The sequence below is a fragment of the Mizuhopecten yessoensis genome, unplaced genomic scaffold (assembly GCF_002113885.1).
Source record: "Mizuhopecten yessoensis strain PY_sf001 unplaced genomic scaffold, ASM211388v2 scaffold4663, whole genome shotgun sequence".
NCBI classification, from domain to species: domain Eukaryota; kingdom Metazoa; phylum Mollusca; class Bivalvia; order Pectinida; family Pectinidae; genus Mizuhopecten; species Mizuhopecten yessoensis.
In genome coordinates, this window is record NW_018405659.1 from 637,971 (window position 1) to 660,861 (window position 22,891).

At 36.6% G+C, this 22,891-nt stretch overlaps 1 protein-coding gene across 1 annotated transcript; it reads left to right on the plus strand.

Moving 5' to 3' along the window:
* The first annotated feature begins 402 nt into the window (after positions 1-402).
* LOC110449584 (zinc finger MYM-type protein 2-like) lies at positions 403-1,518 on the plus strand. Its single transcript, XM_021496539.1, has one exon. The coding sequence runs from the start codon at positions 403-405 to the stop codon at positions 1,516-1,518; it is 1,116 nt and encodes a 371-aa protein (XP_021352214.1).
* The last annotated feature ends 21,373 nt before the right edge of the window (positions 1,519-22,891 follow it).

Consider the following 22,891-nt stretch of genomic DNA (forward strand, 5'->3'; position numbering starts at 1 on the left):
TGTGTACGATAGAGAAATCTCAACCCGAGGTCTAAGACTTTTTGTCCATAACGAGGCTTGCCGAGTTCTGGACAAAAAATCTTTGTCCGAGGGTTGAGATTTCACTATCTTACACAACCAGTAGCGATTGATTATTTTTCTCCCATATCTAACAGTATTTTAATGTGAAATAAAGGTAAACATGGACCCAAAACACATACAGGCAATTTGGCGTATTAATATCCATATAGGTTCTACTTTCTCCCCAACTTCATGTTGTCTGCTGAAACTGTGAAAGTACAACTTCTGTTGTTGACAACATCATGAAAAAAAGTGTTTAAACTTGCAGACAGAGTCACAAAAGGAGCAAATGGGTCAAAAGGGAAAATTGTGGACATTGTAAAACCTTTTGGAACTTATGTAATGTACAAAATTCAGCTGTTCCAGGATGGTAAAATAGAAACTGCTGCCAAACATGAACTTGTGAAAGGCATGCCAGATGAAGAGTTTGGCTTTTTGTTTGATGAACCCATGCATATGGATGCAACTGAGTCTGAATTCAGTACAAATGAAAATGTGTGTGTGCCCCAACCACCTCTCATCCCCCAACCACCTATCATCCCCCAAACACCGACTGCTGTACGAGCCCCTCCAAAAACTGCCTCCTGTACTATGACAAGATTTGTGTCGGTCGATGATGACGAGGTTGACAAATTTGTTCACAACAATGAGAACAACAATACTAGGAAAAAAACATTGTGTCACATGAAATTATCAAAAACATTTCTGTCTGAAAATGGAGAAATGAGGGAAACCCACAATATACCTCCAATGGAACTGGATACACATTTGTCCAAATTCATGATAGGCGTCCGGCAAAAAAATGGTAACAATTATCAACCAAGTGTTTTACGAGGGATGCTGGGGTCCTTTGAGCGATATCTCAAAAGACACAGGTATGGCACTAGTCTCGTCTCAGGATATGAATTTTCCAAAACACGTGAAGTAATGCGGGCTAAACAAAAGGAGTTGAAAAGGCAGGGCATGGGTAACAAGCCTTTTGCAGCAGATGCCATCACTAACAGTGACATTGATTTGTTATACAAAACTAAACAACTGGGCTGTTCCACACCTGCATCGTTGATAAATACACTGTGGATGAACAACACTACACATTTCGGAATGAGAGGTGGTGGGGAAGAACACAGGGCACTGTGCTGGGGTGACATCCAACTCCATTATGACAATGACTTGTGTTTAGAATATATTGTTCATAACGAAAGGCAAACCAAAACACGCACAGGTGAAGACACGAATAATACACGAAACGGTCAACCAAGAATGTATGAAACCCCCAACAACAAAGAACGGTGCCCTGTTACAGCGTATAAACAATACAGCGACAAACGTCCATCAAACTTTTCCGCACCCCAGCATCCATTTTATTTAGCGACGATTACTCATGTCAACAACCCTACCCTTGATGATCGATGGTTTATTCGAGGACCCATCGGTCGCAACAAAATTGGCCAACTGTAAAAAACCCTGGCAAAAAAGGCTGAACTTCCAGGGGTCGACGACAACAAACGCCTAACAAATACCAGCGCACGTAAACATTTGTGTCAGACACTTTTGGAGAACGATATTCCCGACACACAAGCTGTCATGTTTACCGGACACAAAAATATTCAGTCACTGAACAATAATCGCGTCATTACGAACAAAAAACAGCACGAAATTTTCGACTTTGTTGACGAATGCATCAACGACAACAATTGCAGAAACGCATTCACAATCGCTTACCACGTTTAGCTCGTCTGCCTCGAGCAACCGTCCCGCGATGGCGGCTGACAAAACGTCCAACATGTCCACGTGTGCATCCTCGATAGAGTCAATTTTCCACAATTCCAGCATTTACGGTGGAACATTCAATTTACACGTCCATGATAATTCCAATGATGGAAACAAACAATATCCTCGAGCTCGGAGGGCTATCATCTATAGCGACAGTGATGAAGAATGACTTACATAACTTGACACATCTCTTCATCGTGTTTGTTGACAACGTAATGGCGTCAATCGACTTTCCGGCGGAAAACGAACTCTCGAACGAACATCACGTATTGAATAGACAAAGAAAGTTATTTACCGTTAAAACATATTTTAGTGTAAAACATATAAGGAAATTGTTAGTAAATTCATTAAAAATATTTTCCGTTTGTTAGAACTATTTTTTCATGCGGACTGTTACATTTGTTTACAGTGAAGTTCATTACAACATTCCAATGACGTCACAGCGCGTGCAGGCTGTCTCAGCCCGAGGGCGGAGACAGATAAATCTAGCACCGGCAAAACGGGAGATAAATCTGTCAGGTGTGGGAGATATATATATATATATACCAGCCATACATGTTTTTGCTGTTAGTGCCATTCACAACATGTACATGTAGTGACGCGACTGTGACGTCATTAATAACACGCGTCATCGTAGTGTTTACAACACATTCCAACTAGAACTTTCTGCAGCTATATCACATCTTTTAGAATATTTTGATTTAGTTACTTCTTATCCCTACAGTTCATTGCACATTTTGTTATTTGTTACTACACTGTAGGCAGAGACACATAATGGATGTCTTTGATGTATTGTACGTATTTCATGCATTTATGTTACTTTCAAAAAGATTCTTCTGAAGTCATTTTAACACATTTATCAAAAACAAAGAAATGTTCTTTCTGAATTTTTAACAAACACAAGTTTTTGAAAGTCATTCATTTTGTTATGATATACGGATTTATTACATACTTAAGGTTTGAAATGCACCTTTTTAACAATTATGAAGGTATGCATCACAGTTCCGTTTAAACATATTGTGTTGCATACCCTCATAAATGAAAACAACATTAATTGAACAGCCTTTTTCGCAGGAAAGATGATGCGTTGTCAACGGTGACGAAATACACAGTTGAACAATAAACAAATAGTTCCACTTTGCATATTTTTTAATAATCTAATTTACATTACCAGCATGTTTAACAAGGTTTGATTATCTTAAAAATTGACAGTAGATCTAAATTTAAAACAAAAATACTATGTAAAATATTTTAGTTGCAAATAGTCGGAATTTGATTAGAAACCAGAAGACGATTTAAAAGATGCTGTGGGCTATATGCTTGTGTCGATCGACTGTGTCAAAATGATACATCGTTCGTTTGAGCATTCGGCATGCATTACTATCGATGAGGGGAATGGCCGACGAGCCGGGACGATTTCACCTGCTTCGCCACTTGCAACGGACGCTAGTGTAGATTCTAGAGGACAGTGAATTATTCTGTTCTGTTGAAAAGGACCTGTTATAAGATCTTATAGCAGACACGCTTCTGTGGCCCAGCATAAACTTATTGTGCCTTTATTCAAAACCACAATTATTCCATATTCTAGGGACACGTCCACGACGTCGTTGTCAGACATAGCCTATTGGCTGGAGCACAGGGGTTCGTTACAAATGTCTGTGTCTGGAGTTAGCACACTACGGGTTTTTGACGCTGAATACGCGGACTTAAATTTCAGGGTGATTTCTTGTTGATAATATAAAAAAAAAGATTATTAAAATATATTTACATGTATTTTAACCGTTGATAAACAATCTTGTTTTGTTTTTGGTTTGTTTGTGTTTGTGTGTGTTGGGGGTCAGAGGTCATGCAACGGTACATGTAGTACTGTTAATATTACTACACACTTGCTTTTATTGAATCATGCAAACATTTTTAGTTGGTACCGTTATCTAGTGGCACTGCAACACAAATGTAAATATTCATTAATATATACGTTTTTTGTGTATATGCGATACGACACAATTGCTCTAACCCGTATCTGACCCCGGCGTATCCCTTCCCAAAACCCGTATCAGCCCTCTCCGTATCAGCCCGCAAAACCCGTATCTTTGAAAAAAATCGTTTTCCTCGGGCTGATGTTATTATGGAAAAAGGCATGTAATATTCTCTATTTATTACAATATCAAATGCCATACTGTCCAGAATACCTTTAATAATTTGGCTGAAGTTGCCCCTATCAACCCAATATAGGACACATTTTGAAAGAAAATCCCACAGACTGACACGGGTTGGGGGAGGGTTGGGGGAGCTTTAGCTATCCCCCGCTTCTCCATTTTGAGCCGGAAAGGATCAGTTTGACACCCTCAAGGGAGATAGCCTTGTGCAGAATGTAACAGAAGAGCAGACGTTGGAAAACAACTCTGGATTTGCTGGAAAACATGCAATCAACGCTTAATGGCGGATTTGTGACTAAAACTTCAATACAAGTGGCCCTAATTTAGCCCGGTCTCCCCTAATTTTATGTCTGTCATAAAAGCTCATTAGGGCTGGCGATTTGTTGTTATTTCTCGACTTGACGACTTTAAATAAAGCTTATCTTATTCGGAATAAGGATTAGTTTGGTTTGGTTTGGTTTAATATTGTATAACGTCCTATCAAGAGCTATGGTCATGTAAGGACGGCCTCCCCTGTGTGTAAGATGCATGTGTGTAGTGTATGCGTGTGTTTTCTGGAGGCTGCGATATGTTCGTGTTTTTTTCCTTGTGGTAGCGCGGAACTGATGCCACTTTATAGTGCTACCTCACTGAAACATACTGCCGAAGAGCCGAAGACACCCAGCAGGACACCCCACCCGGTCACGCTATACTGACAACGGGCGAACCAGTCGTCCAACTCCTATATTGCTGAGCGTTAAGCAGGAGCAGAAACTACCATTTTTACAGACTTTGGTATGTCTTGGCCAGGGAACAAAACCGAAAGCCTTCCTCACAGGGGCGAACGCTCAACTTAAGGCAAAAAAGGAAGCATTGTCAAGGGAGACATAGAAAGAAGAATTAAGTTATTCAGAAAGAACAGAAAAAATCAGATCCCAATTTTAGTCGCCTTTTGCGATCATGTAATGGGGGCAGCGGGTACAATTATTACGCGCTACCTGCAGGGACTCGGAATAAGGAAATATCAGAGATTAACAAAAGCAACGCATTTGTTCAGGCTTTGCCATTTAGGGGACAACCCTGCTGAATTTTGAAAGGACCTGTTACAGGAACAAAAGAATTTTGCCCACAAAGCAATTTAACCATTACTGGGTTATATTTGTAGCTCCCTAAGACACGACCCATGAGATATTTTTAAGAAATTAAACAGGTCCAAAAAACTATCAAAACAATGTTTTACGCTATCAAATAATATTATATTGTTTAAAGTAGGATCTGCTACAAATTATGAACTCAAATATGTTACAAAAAATTGCCTAATATTTTTTTTATAAAATCTTAAACTCTAAAAATGTTGGTATTTTCATACACTTTTTTGCTACATCAATTGCTTTACGGAAGTAAAACACCAATTTCCGGTTCTTGTACACCAAAAATATTTTAATATTATTTGGTGCATTATGTTGAGATACGACAGTGAAAATTTCAGAAAATTTGAGAACCGGTAAATTTGTCATATACATGTCAATTTGTAGCAACGTCTATTTCCAAATAAAATCCAACAACCTTATGATCTATAGTCATGTTTGATAATTTAACAATATGTCGCACCAATTTATTATCGCAACTGATCAAATTTTCATCAATAAGATCTGCTGCTCATGATGAGCCCAATTATAAAGCTAGATGTTGCAAAATAGAAAAGTTATGCAGTCTCACACACATAAAAGTTTAGTATGTTATGTACATTTTTAGTTGTTTCGCATCTGTATGGAGTTGATAGACATATTTCCGGTTTTTGTACCCCAACACACTTTGGATATTATTTGGCACATTATGTTGACTGACGATAGTAGAAATTTCGAAAAAATCGGTATGCGGTAAATGTGTCATTTTAAGAATAATATGTGTATGACCAATGTCAAAATAAACTTCAATAACTTCAGGTTAATGCAAGTATTTCATAATTAACCCAAAATCATTCCAATATACTATCATGGTGGATGATATGGTTCATAGTAGATTATGACTGTTTAACTAAACTAGGTAGTTAAAAGGGGGAATACAGCAAAAATTAGGCAATTTGTCAGAACATTTGGTGTACCAGTATAATATGTTGAAGATATGTTAACCCCTCACTTTGTTTCTTTTTAGGAGAGTTATAGTTTCCAATTCATGGATTGTTGGATTTACTGTTGTTGTTTTTTAATTTGACAACACGTAGTCAAAATTGAACATTCAATTTTTTTTCTGAATTTCTCCTTTCTCAGTTCAATCTTAGGTCTTATTATTTTTTCATATTATTCCCGACAAGTAATTGGCCAGAAGTGCATCAAGTTTCCACCGATAAAAACTGATATTGACTTGGAGCGCATGATTTCTGTTGAAGGACTGGGTGTTTCTAAAAATAGAATTATGATGTGTCTCCAAACAATGCACCGTCCCACTTCCGAAGCTTTTTTTCCCCAGATTACTAACATTACTGTTTTGTAAAATAATAAAACAATTGAAGCCTTCAACTTCGGTTAATAACTGGATTTATCAACCTGAGAAAAGATATATTGACCTCGGAATGCGTCCTCGGTTAATATATCTTTTCTCGGGTTGATAAATCCAGGTATTGACCTCAGCCAAAGGCTATGATTGAATAATATTTCTTTTTTTGAATGCATTCATAATATGCAGTCTCTGAATTTGCGAGCTGAAGGCTGGAGCGGTTTAGCATCTGTTAAATGTGCATAGTATCCTAGATAATACAGTATTGATGCGACATGAGTACACATACCCGATGTTCTCTTTCCTGCAGGACACACACAATAGTATGCCTTGACAGGATCCTCTGATGCGTGTAGGTCAAACTCTATCCAGACATTGTATTTTGCCTGCGACCTGTGGCGAGAGTGTATTTGGCCTCGGAGAAGGTTATCAGCATGTTGGTACACCCATATCTCATAATCACCACAATCCGTCTGATGTTCTGTGATATAGTCAGGTGCCAGCTTCACCTGAAATGTACCACAAGCCAAAATCGCATTGACCTGGAGTTATTGACGATTTATTTTGACATTGGTCATACAACATATTATCCTTAAGATGACACATTTGCCGCATACCGATTTTTTCGAAATTTCTACTATCGTCGGTCAATATAATGTGCCAAATGATATTCAAAGTATGTTGGTGTACACAAACCGGAAATATGTCTATCACTTCCGTTAAGATGCGAAACAACTAAAAATGTACATAACATACTAAACGTTTATGTGTGTGAGACTGCATAACTTTTTTCATTTTGTAACATCTAGCTTTATAATTGGGCTCATCATGAGCAGCAGATCTTATTAATGAAAATTTGATCAGTTGCGATAATAAATTGGTGCGACATATTGTTAAATTATCAAACATGACTATAGATCATAAGGTTGTTGGATTTTATTTGGAAATAGACGTTGCTACAATTTAACATTTATATGACAAATTTACCGGTTCTCAAATTTTCTGATATTTTCACTATCGTATCTCAACATAATGCACCAAATAATATAAAAAAATATTTTTGGTGTACAAGAACCGGAAATTGGTGTTTTACTTCCGTAATGCAATTGATGTAGCAAAAAAGTGTATGAAAATACCAACATTTTTAGAGTTTAAGATTTTATAAAAAAAAAAATATGCAATTTTTTGTAACATATTTAAGTTCATAATTTGCAGCAGATCCTACTTTAAATAATATGATATTATATGATAGCGTAAAACATTGTTTTGATAGTTTTTTGGACAAAAAAGTGAACCCTGTCGTACACCTTTGGAAGGCATCACTAAATAGTTCATAGCACAGGCCCTGGGGACCTGTTTAATTTTTTAAAAATATCTCAAGGGTCGTGTCTTAGGGAGCTACAAATATAACCCAGTAATGGTTAAATTGCTTTGTGGGCAAAATTCTTTTGTTCCTGTAACAGGTCCTTTGCCGCGGAGCCAGTGACACAGATATTTGCTAAGGAAACGACGATTTTAAGATATTTTTGAGTGTTTTCCTCAAATTCTGAAACTCTCTGCTGTGGATTGGTGACATCAGAAATATTCAAAGTGAGGCTGAATTACGGCCGTACGGAGTGAATATACAGGTAATATTAGAAACGATTCCTGTTTCCAAATACACAACTCTAATGTACATTTGTTAATTAAAGTAAGTGTGCAGGTTTTTTTTTAAAGGTTAAAAGTACCTACTTAATTTCGAGTTAAAACCTTTTACAATAATTACAAATGTACCTATATATTCACTCCGTACGACCGGAAACGAATTTACCGCATGGATTCCGTGTCCGTGGGCGCTGAAATGAAAATTCTAAAAAAAAACGGGCTATGTAACAGGTTAGCAAGCATGTTGTTCCACAAGACGATCTGTAGTGTACATAAGTTGTCATCATAGACTGCATAGGAGTTTGGGTTTCTGTGTATTTTTTCAGTTTTGTGCGTGAAAACTTCGTTGAAAACTAAGAGGGGTAAATCTGCCGTTGCACTCCTGTCTATTTTTTAAGCATATTAAAGGTATTTTTTTGTATTACTGTTATTATTCATTATTAACAGAACTTCAGGCTCCTGTGGTCTGTCGCTGTAAACAGCTCACCCCGTGCACGTCTACCCGTGACGCATTTCCGCCAAGCAATACCTTGCTATTAAGGTTACTTACCCCGGTTATAAATGATAACATACACTCTACTAAACATATACATGCTTGCGTGACAAATCCCCCGGCATCCGAAGAAATAGGTATACTTTCTCAACAATCACGAAACATGTTACTCAGGTTTGGTCTGCTCCAACGTTGTCGGAACCCTTGATGGCGCGAATCCTCAGTCTGTACGGTTGGAGAAGTAACGCCCAACGCATTAGTCTTGCGTTTGCAGTCTTCGAGCGGTGCAGGTACGTCAACGTTTGATGATCCGTCTCAATGATAAACTCCTGACCGTAGATATAAGGTTCAAATTTCTGAACTGCCCACACAATCGCCAAACATTCCTTTTCTATGATTGCGTAGTTCTTCTCTCTCTGAAGATCTATATATACTGAAACGGGATCGGACTCCCTAGCCCTCTGGGGGTCCCATCGGAAACTGCAATTATTTTATAAAATTCATCATGATATTGCTCCTAACTATCTAAACACTATACTCTCTCCCCTTGTCGAAAATGCTCAAGATAATCTTAGAAATGCCGAAAACTACAACCTGCCTAACAATAGACTAGAGTTATCTAACATGCCTTACTTTCCTTCTACAATTGACTCTGGAATCAGTTAACTTTAAGTATTTGGCGTAGCTCCTTTTTTCAACGTTTAAAAATGCCATTAGAGACAAACATTTGCCCCATGTACCCAATTACTTTCTCTACGGCGATAGAAAAAATAACATCTTACATACATAACTAAGAAACCGTTCTAGCATTTTGAAAAACGATCTAACCTGGTTGATGACCAACGTTGTATGTGTGGTTACCCTATTGAAGACACCTTCCATTTCTTTTTTAACTGTGCTAATTATGTTGAACAGAGAATTAAACTTTATCGTGAACTGTATGCATACATCCCCAAAATTATATTCCTGAATACTCAGCAATATATACAAGACTCGAACAGATTTAACCCCCCCCCCCCCTTTGATCAGAAGAAAGGTGTGAACAGCGAAAAGTATACCTAGTCCGTTTGCATGGGGAAGGAACAACCATGCGGTCTGATATATATTTTCTTAAATTTACTGTCTTGTTGCAGTACTTATCTAGTAATCTAAAAAAAATCGGACTCTCTAACCCCCTCTTCCCCCCCTCTCTCTCTCCTCCCCCTCTCTATCTCACCATCCCCCCCCCTCTCTCTCTCTCTCTCTCTCCCCCTCTCTCTCTCTCTCTTCCTTTATCTACAAGTACATGTGCATGTGATCTCTACAGATACATGGTAGATACCGTGATGTTGCAATATTGAAGAACAAAGTTTATACCAAAACAACGTCGAATTATGATTACCAAATTACGTATGTCGGCTCAAAAATCGTGCAATTACAGGAATGTTGCAAGGAATAATAGATATGGCAGTAACTGTGACCTAATAGAGATAGAAGATGAATTTCATTTTCTATTTACCTGCCCACGTCATCTATTTCTAAGGAGAAAATATATTAAAAATTATTACTGGCAAAAACCATCTGTATTCAAACTTATCGAATTAGTAAATACACACAATGTAAAAGAACTGAATTTGTTAGGTAAATTTATTATTGAAGCTAACAAACGAAGGATTGTTTAACTTATAAGTTTGTTTTACGTAATTTTGTATTACTCAATCGTATCATGTCCATGTTTTGTTCGAACAATCTTTCATGTTTAAGATGGTAAATGCTCAACGTTTTTTTATTGTTGTTGTTGATGATGATTATGATTATGATGATGATGATGATGATGATGATGATGATGATGATGAAAGTTGTAATGATTTCAATAATATCAGTGATTTGTAAAAACGTACCAGTTTTATGAAATTCCTGTAATTATTTCATGTTGTTGTACTTTGACGATGATGGGTGATGAGGATGATGATGATGATGATGATGAGGATTATGATGATGGTGATGATGGTGATGAGGATGATGATGTTGTATTTTATGTTGATTTAAAGAGATGATTATTTCATGATGATGAGTTATAAGAAGACGACGACGGCCACTACGATGATGATGATGATGATGATGATGATAATGATGAAAGCGATGAATTATGATTTCTATGATGTTGTTGTTGCTACTGATTTGTGATGAATGTGCCAGTAATATGTAATTATATGTTGTACTTATATGAAATTATTTGTTGAAAATACTATAAGTTGTAAAACTTACGGAAATAAATTGAATTTAATTGAAAAAAAGTAGTTTATATTTGTGCGCATGCGTGTGGTTCGGTGTGTGAATGTGTGGGTGTATGTATGTCACTGATTGATTAATCTGTAATACATGGCTTATTTACGTAGTTCTGCCATCATGAAATTTTGTTCAAAACATATTATTGTACAGGGAAAGGGCTTGATATAAGTTGTAAAACTTGTGCCCAATTCCATTGCTATGTAAAAAAAGGCAATAAAAAAAAGTCAAATATATAATTACGTACTGTACATGTATTCTGTTGAGAATCGAGAGACGAAATCAATTTATTATCTATCACTCGTCTTAGACCCTCAGGCATATTGGATTAAACCAAACTACCGCTGCGCTGCTTCAAAACACAACACACGATATTTTTATCAAATTTATTTTTGCCGCAAAATAAGGACATGAATTTGTTCATTAAACACGATTTTATCCTATATAATAATATGTAAACTGCATAAGCCAGGTAGAAACTCCAGGTTTATTATCACAATGAGGCTTTGCCCTTTAACGGTCCAGGAAAACGATATTAATTTTCAATTTCCCTGAATTTGCGGTTCCGTGTGATATTTCCCGCGGGATTGCCTAAACATCGACAGAATTAGTGACTCGAAACTGATGGGGAAATCCTTGGTTTGTTTATACAACTTTCAAATATTTGAATTCTTAATATTTTCTTGTAATTAACTAAAATCTGGAAAATATTTGCAATAAGCGTTTAATTGCCCAGATGGTTTGCTGATAGGAGGCGTCTGTATATGATCCAATTCGAACAAACAGTACAGCAATATCGATTGGTAAGCGAACCACGCTTTAAAATCACAGCTTGCAAGTACACACATTTCTTGAGTGAAAAATTACTGCAGGGTACAAAACAATTTCGCATGATTCTCTGCACAAGGATTTCGAAATTAAAAACAAATACGAAAATTAACGCACGTTTCATTGTTGTCAGAACAATATTAATCCTTTTTTTTTTGCTACATTATTCCAGATCTCATTTATCTGCGTAATCTTAGCAACGGAATGGTCTGCTTTCCATTAGCGAGACTGATCGAGTGGAACTATGCAGCAATGATCTGTTTAACGTTCAATAGCTTATCTTTTCGAGAATATTATAATGCTTGTCCTTGCTATCCTCCTCCTGATTTCAATCCATTTGACATCTCCCACTCCGTCACCCTTGCATTCTCTCTCGGCTTCATCACATTCCATTTTCCCTATACTACTTCTCCCACTAAACTCCTCTTACTATGCTGCTAAGCTTCATTAGCCTCACTTTCTACAATTCGTCCGATCAAGCCCCGCTTTATATACCACTGGTCATTACATGTATAATCACCTCCTAAACAATGTGTCTTATTAAGCACCTCCTCCCATACTACTTAGCCCCTCATTCCAAGGGGCCGCGGTGGCCAAGTGGTTAAGGCGTCTGACATTCTGCTACCACTAGCCTCACACAAACAAACAAACAAACCCCTCATTCCGAAGACCCGACCTACTAAGCCCCTCCCTTTTCACTATTCCTAATATGAATTCCCTCCTCATACAATACTTGCCCTTTCTATATAGTACAATACTGTGAAACCCAACTGGGCAATCCTCATACTCTACCCGTTCAACAAACTTTCTCCTCCTAAACATGTACTAATTACCCCTCTAAAACCCCTCTCCTAAACTATTCATACCACTGAGGCCTCTTCCGTATCTACTTAATCAACTTAGCCACTCCTACACTACTCGTCCCATTAAGTTCCTCCTTCTATACTTATATACCCCTACGTAGCTAACCTTCTAACCTACTCGTCCCTACTAAGTCCCTCTTTCTTCTTTACCAGTCACACTTAGCCCCTACTCCTTCATTACTAGTCACACTTAGCCCCTACTCCTTCATTACTAGTCACACTTAGCTCCTCCTCCTTCATTACTAGTCACACTTAGGCCCTACTCCTTCACTGCTCGTCACATTAAGCCCATCCCCCTTCACTTCTCGTCACATTCAGCCCCTCTCCCAACACTGTTCGTTTTATTAAACTCCTCCTTGTTCTATCTTGCATGATCATTTACCATGCATTCCATACAATATACCATTACTCCTTCAAAGGTTGAAAGACATTGCGATTCCAACGGCAAATAAACCACGGCTGTTGACGCTGGAACGTCATGCGCCCTCTTACACACCAAAATGAATCCTTTTTTGAACAAACGACTTAGAACTGTTATTTTAATATCTTATTTTACACAACTTCAAAGTCAAACATTGTCGACCCTGGTCATCGTCGCTTGTTTTTGCGTTGATTCCGACAGTATTGTACACTAATTACTAAAAATTCATAAAAAGAAGAAAACTAAAAAATCATTTGACACATTTTACGACCTTGCGAACCTTTACATTTAGTTTAAATGAAAAATTTAACAGGATCGTCATGGGAAGTCCTTTTACTCGCGGGTTTATATATTTTGCTGGTGCCGATCGATAGCTGTGTCGTCCTGCCCAGCTTAGTCGTGTCGACCAGAGAATAACGGGAGGCGCTGCAGTAGTAATAGTATGTACTAGGCGTGCGCTACCATCACTCGAATAGCCTTCATTATAATGTAGATACAGTCTCGCGTACACGGCAAATCTCACACGATCAAAACATGGAATTCATCACTGAGTGTGCATTTCGGATTTTCATAATAGGTAAGTAAACATAATTTTTATTAAATATTCATTGACAGTTACAAGGACATATATGTAATCGCGTTTTTCTGTAACGAGCATACAAGACAGAAAACTAAATACATTGTACTCTTAATATTCATGAACTCTTTATTCGCAAATTGTTGATATCAAATCGTAAATAGGGGACTTGTTTAGTCAAAAGTTATAGACAGGTGATAGCAATGAGACAAATGGTAGTTATATAGCGGGCCTTCTTTAAGCAGTGCGAGTCGTTATGGCAACCATGTACGGAAAGTACGGGAAAATGAGAGTGAATTGGTTTTATGCTATATGAAGTCTTCAAAAAAATCTTTCTTCCGGTTGTTCTGGCTCGCAAAAAAAGGCAACATACGTTACTCCGTGCCTGCATTGATGATCTATTTTTGCACAAACAATTAATACCTTGTATTTTTGTCGTATCTCCGGCAGATGTTTATGTTTAGAAACAATTCTTCATTGTTTAACAAGTCATCATTTTTTGGTTTTAGCAAAACAGAGATTGTTAGATATTTTACAAAAGGACTGTTAGACTTTTTTCTCCACCTCCACAAGTGCATGGTGTATCCACATATCATTGATCATGCCTGCCTTCAACCTTACTTAAGTAAACCTATTCCTGTCAAGTACAAAAAGGCAATTGTCAAAATACGACTGTCTTCACACAATCTTAATACAAACACTGGAAGGCATAGAGCAATTCCTCATACTTTAAGACTTTGTCCTTTCTGTAAAAATGATATAGAAGGCGAAATCCACTTCATTCTAAAATGCCCCTCCTTCAGCGAAAATAGAAGTAAATATATTAAATTGTATTTTCGTGTTAATCCCTCTGTCTATAAATTTATCCAATTATTAACAAACGGTTATATCAAAGAATTAATTAACCTGCGTAAGTTTATATATCATGCATGTTTATCACGTTCTACTCTGTTGGCTTCTAACTAGTTTGATTTGCAAGCTCTGTAGAACGTCAACTTGTGGAATATCAATGCTAGATCTGCCTGTACAATAGATTGAATCTAGTTTCATCTAATGCAACAAAATTAACAATTACTTAAAAAAGTTAAACATTATATGTACAGTTTTTTGCAGTAAAATATCTTGATTGATACTTAGATAAATATAAACTTTAAACGCTTGACAATTTGTACATGTACTTTCGTTAATCTGTGTAAATCATTACAGCATTTTGATTCGACATTGAACTGAACACATTAGTTTGTTCTGCTTTATGAATATCAGTAGAGAAGAGAATTAGAAACATTATATTTTCACCACTTTTATTTTTGTTAACAGATTGCATACTATGCGACTGTCGGCAACCATTTCTAATCGAAATCAAAACTACAAAGCATATGGTGTAACTGGTGATGGTTTTTATTTAACCACATTGAACACCAATATTGACTCAAGAATTACAAGTCCATCATGAAACTAACATCAATTCCATCAAGCTAACACAATCATCATAGAACACAACACAACACACAATCTTTGACCCTCAAATTTGACAATGACATATTAAGGGTATCAACAAAACTCTCTCCAGGCCATGCAAGAGTGCTGTTATAGCGGGCACTCTTTAAGCAGTGCGGGCCGTTATGGCAACACATGTACGGAAAGTACGGGAAAATGAGAGTGAATTGGTTCTATGCTATAAAAAGGCTTCAAAAACGTTTGTTTATTTCGGTCGTTCAGGCTTGCAAAAAAAAATAGCAACATGCGTTGCTCCGTGCCTGCATTGATGTTTTCTTTTTGCACAAACAATTAATTTGACAGGCAGATTTTTGTGTTCAGAAACAATTCTACATTTTTTTATAAGTCGATGTTAATGTAGTACATGCTCTTGGTTATTTGTCCTTAGCTTCAAAACAGCATCAGTTTGTACTGATACGTCAGTATATATGTACCAGACACACGTATTTTGCATTGAAATATGCCGAATTGACGTTTACAACATATTGTGACGCGACTGTGACAATACATTCACTGAAGCCGACTCAAATTTTCTGCTGCTATACCACATTTTTTTAGAATATTTTCTTATCCCTACAGTTCAGTGCCCATTTTATATTTGTAACTACATTGTAGGCATGGACATATAATGGACATCTTTGATGTAGTGTACGTATTACATTTATGTTACTTTTAAAAAGTTCTTCTGAAGTCATTCTAACACAAGTTCATAAACACTGAAATTTTCCTTCTGAATAAAAAAAAAAAAAAAAAGAGATTTTTCTTCTTCTGTATTTTCATCTCGGAATATTGTCATAGTTTTCCGTTACCTGGTTTTTAAGATCAAGCTTTATTTGTTGAAGGTGCATTTTGTTGTACAATCTGCGTCTTCGCCTTACCAAATTATTTTAGAGAAAAATATGCATAAAATTCTCCTACAGTAATTGTGTGTATATATGTTTTTGTAATATGATCACTATTGGCATCAGAATAATTGAATGAAAAACATCGGAAATGCATCATGAAATAAACAGCAAAGTATAATTATAGATAGGAAGATATTTCGGCTTATAACTGACATGTACAAGTATAAATACATGTAGTTTCAAGTGGAACGCCAAATTAAGGCCTAGATCAATTACTCTTTTAAATATATTCATTATTAGATGTTCGACTGTTCTTCAAGATTTTCTTTGTACTTTCGTGTCTTTAAATGTTCTTTGTCTTTTAAAATTTGAGGAAAGGCAGATTCTCTTCAATATGTACTTCGTAATGTAATCATTATATCATTGTTAAAATTAGCATCAATTCTGGAGTAAAACCTTTGATTCTTTGAATGTATTTATTGACAAAAGACCACTAGTCTAAACAACTGTGTAAATCAACTTTTTTGTTTTCGTTCTTATACTTATATCAGTACTTTACGGTACCATTTGAGGAAACAATTATTTTTTACTCTATACAGCCACTTATTTGATTTTTTTTTTCTGATTTCTTGAAGCAATCCAACAGATCAATAAAAATGTTTTTGACATTGCTATTAACAAGTGTTGCTAGATCAATTAAAATTCTGAGATGTCTATCATGCGTGATCTTAAATTATTCAAAAGCCATTCATTTTGTTATCCAGTTCATAAAAGGGAAAAAAAAGAGATAAGCTACATTGGTCTTGTAATCCTCTGCTGACTGTTTTCATTACACTTATATTGTTACGACTGCCCAGCATGTAACGTCAGATCACTTTTTAACCGAATGATTTACAAATCAGAATATGTAATAAAAAAATAATGTCCATTTAAAAATGGAATGAAGTTATAACAGATCCCCAAAAAAGATCTGTAAAATTTGTTTGTTTAGAGTTTTGTATCATTGCAACAGCTAATCAAAGAAAGTCGAAGGAAAAACATAGATACATACTGTACATAGCCTGGACCGCTGTTCTTGTCCGTTTTAACGCAAACGCAACGCAACGCACCTTTGACAAAGAAAAACGGTCCAGGGTATGGGGAAGTACAAGATTGATAGAATCTATCGCTACTGGGTGTGTAAGATAGAGAAATCTCAACCCTCGGACTAAGATTTTTTTTCCAGAACGAGGCTGAGTTCTGGACAAACAATCTGAGTCCTCGGGTTGAGATTTCTCTATCTTACACAACCAGTAGCGATTGATTATTTTTCTCCCATATCTAACAGTATTTTAATATGAAATAAAGGTAAACATGGACCCAAAACACATACAGGCAATTTGTTGATGGATTGTTGACGTGACGTCATTGTATTGTTGAAGTGACGTCATGCCATTGTTATGAATAGGGGAATCCCCCCGTCTCAGCCCTAGGGCGGAGACAGATAAATCTAGCACCGCCAAAACGGGAGATAAATCTGTCAGGTGTGGGAGAAATCCCAATATGGACGGCAGATCGATTTTTGCTATTTATATATCCATATGCAGATGCTATCGAGATGAATGATTTAATATCGCCAATACTTGATTTGCAAGTTTTTTCTCAGGTGCTTTGAAAACAACGAACCAAGGCAGATCTATTGCGACAGGGTTCAGTATGGGATTAGGGCAACTTATAATTAGGGGAGACCGGGGCAAGTTGGGCCCACGGGTAACTCCGGGTAACGGGCCCACGGGTAACTCCGGACACTCCATATGTATTTGGTCTTGAACAAATATTTTCCAGTGAGGATCTAAGCAGCACAGTTCACTGGGCAGAACATTTATGCGAAAAAATGAAGGAAAACTATAAATTTATATAACTAAAAACGAGAAAATATATTTTTGGGAGTGTAGGAAGATGGTAATGACCTCTCTTCTATTAGTTTTACATGCTTAATGACGTCATATTTTACTCCAGATATTCGGTCAACACTAACCCCAAGGCGGTGCGTATTATACAGTTAGTAGTTATAACATGTGGTAGTTATAGCCAGTTGATAGCTATCAGACAGATGGTAGTTATAGACGGGTGATACAAGTTTGTAGTTATGGAAAGGTCAGTGGCGGATCCAGAGGTTTTTTGGGGCTTCAGGACCCCCCCCCCCCCCCCCCCCCGATAATTGTCTTTAAAAATCATGTATTTTCACCATTTTCCTCATTTTTTCCCCACATGGAACCCCCCCCCAGGAAATTTGGAACAACTCCCCACCCCAACTCCAACCCCAACCCCCAAGGATAGGTCTCTGGATCCGCCACGTAACAGAAGTTTATAGTTATAGACAGATGATACAAGTTTGTAGTTATAGACAGGTAATACAAGTTTGTAGTTATAGACAGGTAATACAAGTTTGTAGTTATAGACAGGTGATACAAGTTTGTTATTAAAGACAGATGATACAAGTTTGTAGTTATAGACAGGTGATACAAGTTTGTAGTTATAGGCATGTGATACATGTTTGTAGTTATAGACAGGTGATACAAGATTGTAGTTATAGATGGGTGATACAAGGTTGTAGCTATAGACAGGTGATACAAGTTTGTAGTTATAGACAGGTACTACAAGTTTGTAGTTATAGATGGGTGATACAAGTTTGTAGCTATAGACAGGTGATACAAGTTTGTAGTTATAGACAGGTTAAACAAGTTTGTAGTTATAGACAGGTGATACAAGTTTGTAGTTATAGACATGTGATACATGTTTGTAGTTATAGACAGGTGATACAAGTTTGTAGTTATAGACAGGTGATACAAGTTTGTAGTTATAGCAGGATGATAAAAGTTTGAAGTTATAGACAGGTGATACACGTTTGTAGTTATAGACAGGTGATACAAGTTTGAAGCTATAGACAGGTGATACAAGTTTGTAGTTATAGACAGGTGATACAAGTTTGTTATTATAGACAGATGAAACAAGTTGGAAGTTATAGACAGGTGATAAAAGTTTGTAGTTATAGACAGGTGATACAAGTTTGTAGTTATAGACAGGTGATACACGTTTGTAGTTATAGACAGATGATACAAGTTTGTAGTTTTAGACAGGTAATACAAGTTTAAGGTTATAGACAGGTGATACAAGTTTGTTATTATAGACAGATGTTACAAGTTAGTAGTTATAGACGGGTGATTCAAGGTTGTAGTTATAGACAGATGATAAAAGTTTGTAGTTATAGACAGGTGATACAAGTTTGTAGTTTTAGACAGGTGATACAAGTTTGTAGTTATAGACAGGTGATAAAAGTTTGTAGTTATAGACAGGTGATACAAGTTTGTAGTTTTAGACAGGTGATACAAGTTTGTAGTTATAGACAGGTGATACACGTTTGTAGTTATAGACAGGTGATACAAGTTTTTTGTTATAGACGGGTGATACAAGTTTGTAGTTATAGACAGGTGATACAAGTTTGTAGTTATAGACGGGTGATAAAAGTTTGAAGTTATAGATAGGTGATATAAGTTTGTAGTTATAGACAGGTGATACAAGTTTGTAGTTATAGACAGGTGATACAAGTTTGTAGTTATAGACGGGTGATAAAAGTTTGAAGTTATAGACAGGTGATACAAGTTCGTAGCTATAGACAGGTGATACAAGTTTGTAGTTTTAGACAGGTGATACATGTTTGTAGTTATAGACAGGTGATACAAGTTTGTAGTTATAGACAGGTGATAAAAGTTTGTAGTTATAGACGGGTGATAAAAGTTTGAAGTTATAGACAGGTGATACAAGTTCGTAGCTATAGACAGGTGATACAAGTTTGTAGTTATAGACGGGTGATACAAGTTTGTAGCTATAGACAGGTGATACAAGTTTGTAGTTATAGACAGGTGATACAAGTTTGTAGTTATAGACAGATGTTACAAGTTTGTAGTTATAGACAAGTGATACAAGTTTGTAGTTATAGACAGGTGATACAAGACTCCACTTTTCCCCCATCAAAAATATTCCTCGTGAGAATGTTCATATGGGAGTTACGTTTTTGTTTTAGTTAATTTTTATAGTTTTTTTCATACATGTCCAAACGTGATGATTGAAGGGTTCACAGCATTAGAACCTCAACAATCCAGATTTTCTAAGAAGTCCGTATAAAAAGTCGAAGAACCTAATTAAACCACATAAAAAGTCGTTTATGCAGGCTTTCGTAAAAGTCCAGCGGAAAATTCAAATTCCGAACACTAATGTCTTCCAATCATGAACTACATTGTATGTATGATGTGACAATACTTTGTGATTTCTGATATCGGAGTAAATATGAATTGCGATTGTGTGGATATTGTCTGCTTTCGTGATGGACTGTCGGTTTAGCGACATTAGAACACTTTTGACAATATGCAAACACTTTTAGCTACGTTAGTAAGTTTTAAGCAAATGGTGTTGCAAAAGTTAGAAAAAGTGTACCACATTTAAAAAAAATTAATGTTGATAATCTGTGTACGTTTCATTTCTGATCTGTCCTTTGTTTCCCACCGCCGTTCAAATATAGATTGCGTTTTAAGTTAGTATCTAATTATCTCATAATAATAGAAAGTTAAGAAAATGAACTTTCAAGAATTTAAAAAAAACACCATCGTTTATTTGATTTTCTTGGAAATATTATCAAAACAGTATGGCCATTCTCGATATCCAGGGGTTACACTCACTTTCTTCTTTACACCCTTGGACTATGTCATTGCAAAATTGAAGGCTCAGTGTGCGCCAACTTGTTGATGAGACAAGAAGACTAGTTCGATCCTTTGATGTACATCACACAACAATACCGCGGTCACGTAACGGTTATAATTGACATGCTTTGAAGTCGGACGTCTCTCCATTGTAATATTCGAAGGAGAGGCATCAGCCTAGCGATTGGTCAGTATTTTTACCCGAGACCAATTAAACAGCTATGTTCGTGCCTTGTTTTGCTATGACATAGAGGGTGCACAGAGCAGAAGTGAGCGTAACCCATAGATAGCGAGGATGCAGAATGGCACGGATATATGCTAGGTGTTAATGATCGCGGGAGAAACAGTAAATTAATAATAATCAACGACTTGCAACGTGCGGCTTGTTCTTAGAACATACGCAAAGTTGCTGGATAACAGATGTTTCATCCATGTATATACATGTACGAGACAGCAATTGTTCGCAGTCAAACCATGTTTTTTTAAGACGTGAGAACCATGACAAAATGGTCGAGATGTGAGGGGTTTGGTATAATAATTAACGACCAGGGCCCGTTTTCACAAGGCTATTATCATGCTCAAGCATGGATGCTCTACTGAAACCTACTTTCTTTTAACTCGCTTAAATTAGGTGTCACAGTCAAGAAGTCAAGTATTTACATTTAAAACCGTATTCATGCAGTTTATAATTTATCCAATTTGTTCATATTTTTGACAAAATGTGATTTAAATATAAATGTTTCTCCGGAACAAAAAATTGGGTTTGAGCACAGAATAAGAGCATGAGAACCACCTCGAGATTAAATATGTACAGATAGCAAGTTCAGAAAGACGTGTATCGGCTATAAATCGAAATAATGATAGGGGTTGTGTAAACAAAACAATATATAGATACAAGCCATAGTTTCGTGAACAAATATATACCGGAACAAACATATTGAAAACGATTTTAATTCGTGAGCAATCCTTTTCGATTTTTTTCTCCAAACGACTCATGCATTCAAACAACGAGTAATATTTCTTGCGTATAGGTCTATATCCTTTCAAAATGAACATTCTACACTCTAGGACATTTTAACTTGCTGTCAGCAATCTAAGATTATCGCATTCGTGCTGCTACATGTCTCTAAGAGCAATTGGAAGTAAAAATAACGGATATTTCTGTTTATGAGAAGTGCGTTCTAAGTTTGTGTTGAATTATGATATCATATAGTCACTCTTCAGTAGTAACGGTCAGTTCACTCTACAGGGAAAAACATGATCACATATGGTAGGGTATGGGTAAATGGTACGAATGCATAGAGTGGCTGTCTGAAGTGCCAACGCTGTAGAAAAGGGTAGCACGGAAACAGATAAAGAGCCCAATAACGGTTGCGATCGGTGCAGTATCTCTATTTGTCCCAAAGAAACACGATTATGCAGGCTTGGCACATTAGTCGCCTCAATGTCTTGCAGTGGGACACAACAGGTATATTGAGAGATAGATACCTATAATAATTTGGGTTTTTGATGCAAGAAAATTAGGTGGGGTTGATTTTTCGAGGTCGTGAGCTTTCCTCCCTTCTTATATATTATCATCATTGGGGTAGCATTTTTACCGAAAGTTTATCCAACTTCCTTAAATGTGTAAAATTACTAGGAACACCTAAATTTAGGTTTAATAAAACTGTAACAAATTATCAGTCCCTGTGTTGATGACGTGTCTGCTTCGTTTCGCAATTGCAACGTTGTGATAACTATAAACGCTGTAATACCCAGGATACATTTTTCCTCCGATTGATTTGAAAATACTTTCTGTCGAAAGCACACATGGTATCTAATATTGTTAATGATTTCAAGGTACAAATTTGCATCCGTCCTTTTTGACGGTATTGAATCTTGATTAATATAATGGTTGCCTATCTTGAAAGGGTGGAAGGCTAGGGTTGGAGATTTCTCTGTTACACATTCAAGATAGGGGCTGATTGTTTTTCGCCCATTCTATTTCACTCACAAATACCCCGACAAGCGGTGATTGTCTGAACTATTAGCGTTAATTGCATGTTCACTGTGTGTTAACGACACCGGATATTGCTATCAGGCAGGAGGTGATCACATAAAGTGGACCGTAGTTGAAGGTGAGTTTTTTCTATATTTTTCTTAATTCAGAGGATACCATGTGCTTGATGCTTTTTGGATCAATACCTCACATTTTCAGCGTTTACCTTTGAAAACGAATTTACAACGAATTCGAAAATACGATCAATGTATGTAAT

What these genes read in the sequence shown, in the direction of transcription:
- LOC110449584 (XM_021496539.1), top strand. Translation starts at nt 403, where the DNA reads ATGTACAAAATTCAGCTGTTCCAGGATGGTAAAATAGAAACTGCTGCC.